This window comes from Protobothrops mucrosquamatus, unplaced genomic scaffold (genome assembly GCF_001527695.2).
Source record: "Protobothrops mucrosquamatus isolate PMUCROS unplaced genomic scaffold, P.Mucros_1.0 scaffold7595, whole genome shotgun sequence".
NCBI lineage: Eukaryota > Metazoa > Chordata > Lepidosauria > Squamata > Viperidae > Protobothrops > Protobothrops mucrosquamatus.
This window is the reverse complement of record NW_015393394.1, coordinates 1-3798: the sequence shown is the minus strand read 5'-3', so window position 1 is coordinate 3798 and position 3798 is coordinate 1. Positions and strand designations below refer to the sequence as shown.

General features: G+C 48.1%; 1 protein-coding gene across 1 annotated transcript in view; it reads right to left on the bottom strand.

Annotated features, from left to right (window-relative positions):
- LOC107300602 (BTB/POZ domain-containing protein 1) overlaps positions 1-1562 on the bottom strand; it is a 12200-nt gene extending 10638 nt beyond the window's left edge. The window contains exon 1 of the mRNA XM_015829913.1: positions 1456-1562. Coding sequence (XP_015685399.1) covers positions 1456-1538 — 83 coding nt within the window. The 5' untranslated portion in view covers positions 1539-1562. The remainder of the gene's footprint in view (positions 1-1455) is intronic.
- Between the last annotated feature and the right edge of the window lie 2236 nt (positions 1563-3798).

The window sequence follows — 3798 nt, the reverse complement described above, 5'->3', positions numbered from 1 at the left end:
GGGCCTGACCTAGGGAGGATTTTACTTAGGGATGATTTTAAGAATAATTTTAATAGGAATAACAGCTTCTAATATTTGGTTTTTAATTTGGTTTTATAGGGGTCTATATTTTTTGTATTTTGTATTTGTACTTGTTTTAATATGCTGTGCACCGCCCTGAGTCCTGCGGGAGAAGGGCGGTATATAAATTAAATTAAATTAATAATAAAAACCCCGTCCCTGGTTTCAGGCCAGCATCTTCACCACCGTTTCTGTCTCCATATTTCTATTACAGCCATTGACCAGCATACCTCCTCCCAACATACAAAAGAGCCAAGTCAAATATTATGGTCACAAACCAGCACATTTCTCTATATAACCCATGTCCATTATCCTCTTAGACAAAACAGCCAAATCAAGTCTTTATTAGTCATAGACCAGCATAATCTATTTAAATCATGTCATTCACCCCACCACCACTACCAAAACAGCAAAAGCAAATCTTTACTGCAGTCACAGACCAGCATATCTATTTAAAATCATGTCCTTCATTCCCTCACCATTACTGAACAAAGTCAAATCTTTACTAGTCCTAGACCAGCATATATCTTTATATAAACCATGGCATTATCCCCCCAACAAAGCCAAATCAGATCTTTATTAAAGTCATAACTAGCATATATCTCTATATAAACCATGCCATCATCCTCCCCCAAACAAGTTCAAATCAGATCTTTATTAAGGCCACAGACCAGCATATATCTTTATATAAAGTATGCCATTACCCCCTCCCAACAAAGCCAAATCAGATCTTCATTAAGGCCATAGACCAGCATATATCTTTATATAAAGTATGCCATTATCCCCCCAACAAAGCCAAATCAGATCTTCATTAAGGCCATAGACCAGCATATATCTTTATATAAAGTATGCCACTATCCCCATCACCACTACCACAAAGCCAAATCAAATCTTAGTGAAGTCCCCAGACCCAAATCTCCCATGCCATTATCCCCCCCCCCAAAAAAGCAGAGCTTGTGGTTTGATCCTTACCAGCAGCGCCACACTGGATCCTGAGTTGCCCAAACTCAGGATCTGCTCCTCTCCCACCCATCTCCCCATCAGGTTAGGCCCTAAGGCAGGGGTCTTCAAACCTGGCCCTTTTGTGACTTGTGGACCTCAACTCCCAGAATTCCTCAGCCAGCATGCCTGGCTGAGGAATTCTGGGAGTTGAAGTCCACAAGTCAAGGGGTCTTCAAACTTGGCCCCTTTGTGACTTGTGGACTTCCACTCCCAGAATTCCTCAGCCAGGCACTGCCTGGCTGAGGAATTCTGGGAGTGGAAGTCCACAAGTCACAAAAGGGCCAAGTTTGAAGACCCCCCGCCCTTGGGGTTAACCCACGCCCCCTCCCCAGTTTAAGCACCCCCCCACCCCACTCCCCGGCTGGAAGGCGCCCCCCCTCCTCCGCCTCGGACCTGAGCAGGGCCAGGAAGGCGGCGGGCTCCACGTCGGGCAGCTCGATCTCGGCCGAGGTGGTGGCCATCCCGCCGTTGAACATGGCGTCGAAGACGGCGCTGCCCGCCGCCAGCACGAAGCGGTGGGCGGGGATGCGCTGCTGGCCCGGCCCGGGCGCCCCTCCGCCGGCCCGCGGCCCGCCTTTGCCCACCACGAAGCGCACGTCGCTCAGCAGCTCGTTGGCGAAGAGGAAGGCGAAGCGCTCCCGCAGCGACCGCTTCGTGGCCTGCCAGTTGTAGGCCGGCTCGCGCTGCACCACCACCGGGGGCGCGGGCGCCGGCACCCCCGCCACGCCGGCCGGGACCTCGTTGCCCGCGGCGGCGGCGGAGGCGGCGGCCAAAACCGCCTCAAGGCCGCCCGCGGCCGCCATCGCCATCCCTCCTCCTCCTCCTCCTCCTCCGGCCCGCGCAGGCGCTCTCCCTCTCTCGCCTCACAATCCGCCCCGGGAAGGCGTCTGCGCAGGCGCGACGTCGGACGGAACGCCAAAACGGGCGACGGAAGGGGCCTTGCGCGCCCGCGCCCGCGCCGGCGGGCGAGCGCAGCGGCTGCGCGCGCATCTCCCCTCGGGCTCGCAGAGATAATAATAATGCAGAGGAGCCCTCCGCTCTTAAACCTCTTGCCTCGGGTTGCGTCGTCTCATTGTCCAACCCCAAAAATGCTCTTTTTTATTTTTTTCTCCTCTCCACCGGTGGAGGAGAAAATTGAAAGGGGAGGGGGCAGTTGCGGGAGGCGGCAGACCCCAGCCCAAATTGCAAGAGGAAAATGGGGGTTCTTGCTGTTTTGGTTTGGTGCAGAATGCGTTTTTAGATTCGGGGGTGAGCGGGGGGGGGGAAGCACCATAAAAGACAAATCTAAAAAGGGAGCAAATCGGAAGGATTTTTTTTAAAAAAAACACGTTTATGACTTCGCTTTGCAAAGCAAAAGGGTAAAAGCAAAGACATAGATCGATGCCAGGGGCTGCTTTTTGAAATAAAGGGCTGTGCTTTCTATCAAAGGAGGTTTGGTCATTGAAGATTTGTGGATGAAATAACGTTGCATTTTAATAATGCGAGCAATGGGATTTGAAAGAAATGCAAACGGCGCGGGGGGGTGGGCTTAGCAAATGTTGATTTCCAGCCCTATAATTGAACTGCTTTTTCTCATCAAAAGGAGGAGCAAAGTTGCCAGGAGAAGAATGTTTGTGAATTCCAAGGTGATGATACAATGATGCCAGACAGTGATACAGTCTAATATTTACAAGTCTATTAAGAAGTCTTTCATTAACAAATGAAACATTAATGTTTATCTTCCTTCTTTGGACATGTTCATTGTGCCACTAAAATATTGCAACTGCTGAGATGATGGCGGAAGAGGCACCAGCGGGCTCCTGGTCCTTTGAAGACGCATTGAACTGTAATATAAAATATAAATAAAAATGGTAAAGTGAATTGCTAGAGCAGCCAAAGTTTTTCCTGTCATAACTCTCAAGAGTAGGCAGATAAGAAGACCTTTTATTTCTTACTTCAGATGCATTTTTTCCCTCCAGCGTTCCATTCAATGTAATGAAAGGAAAAGATGTTTAATTCAGTTCTTTGTGTATTGTGTCTTAACCAAGGGATATGGATGAATGTCTAATCTTTCCTTATATAAATAAATACCCTTCAAAGGTCTGCAGCTTTGCTGGCTTCCCATGCTTCAAGGGAAGACTGGAGGGGAAGGGGTTGTCCCTTTGAGGACAGTCAGGGGTCTGTAATTAGAGTAATGTTCAGGTATCTTTGGGGAGGTAGTTTAAAAAGTCAAAATGGCAGCCATGGTTGTATAATAAAAACCCTGCCTCTTCTAAACCTGCATCATGTTTGCTGGGGAATTCTGGGCAATAGATCACCTGCTGAAAGAGATTGCAATGTGCAAACATGTTCAGCATCCCAGAAGAGTCTACAAGAGAGACTGTAGCTGCACATGCAAGCCTGCCTAGCAACACACATGAATTCTTTGTTGGGAAATCCATGCTGGAGAACCTCATATGCAAACATGTACCACAGCAGCAGGTGACTATATGCAAACACATCAGGGAATCTTTGTGTGTTGGATTTGTACATATAAAACCATGCCATAAAAACAGCTGTACCTGGCTTGCTTTCGCTCTCCAATCGCAGCATGATTTTATCTATATAAAAATACTTCCCACACACATTTTTAACTAAGTTTGACCTCAGCCTGACCTAAACAGTGCAGATCCCACACTTCACATATCATTTATTGCAAACAACTCAAGAGACAAATGTTTAGCACCATGACAACACCACAGAATTGTTGCACGTACA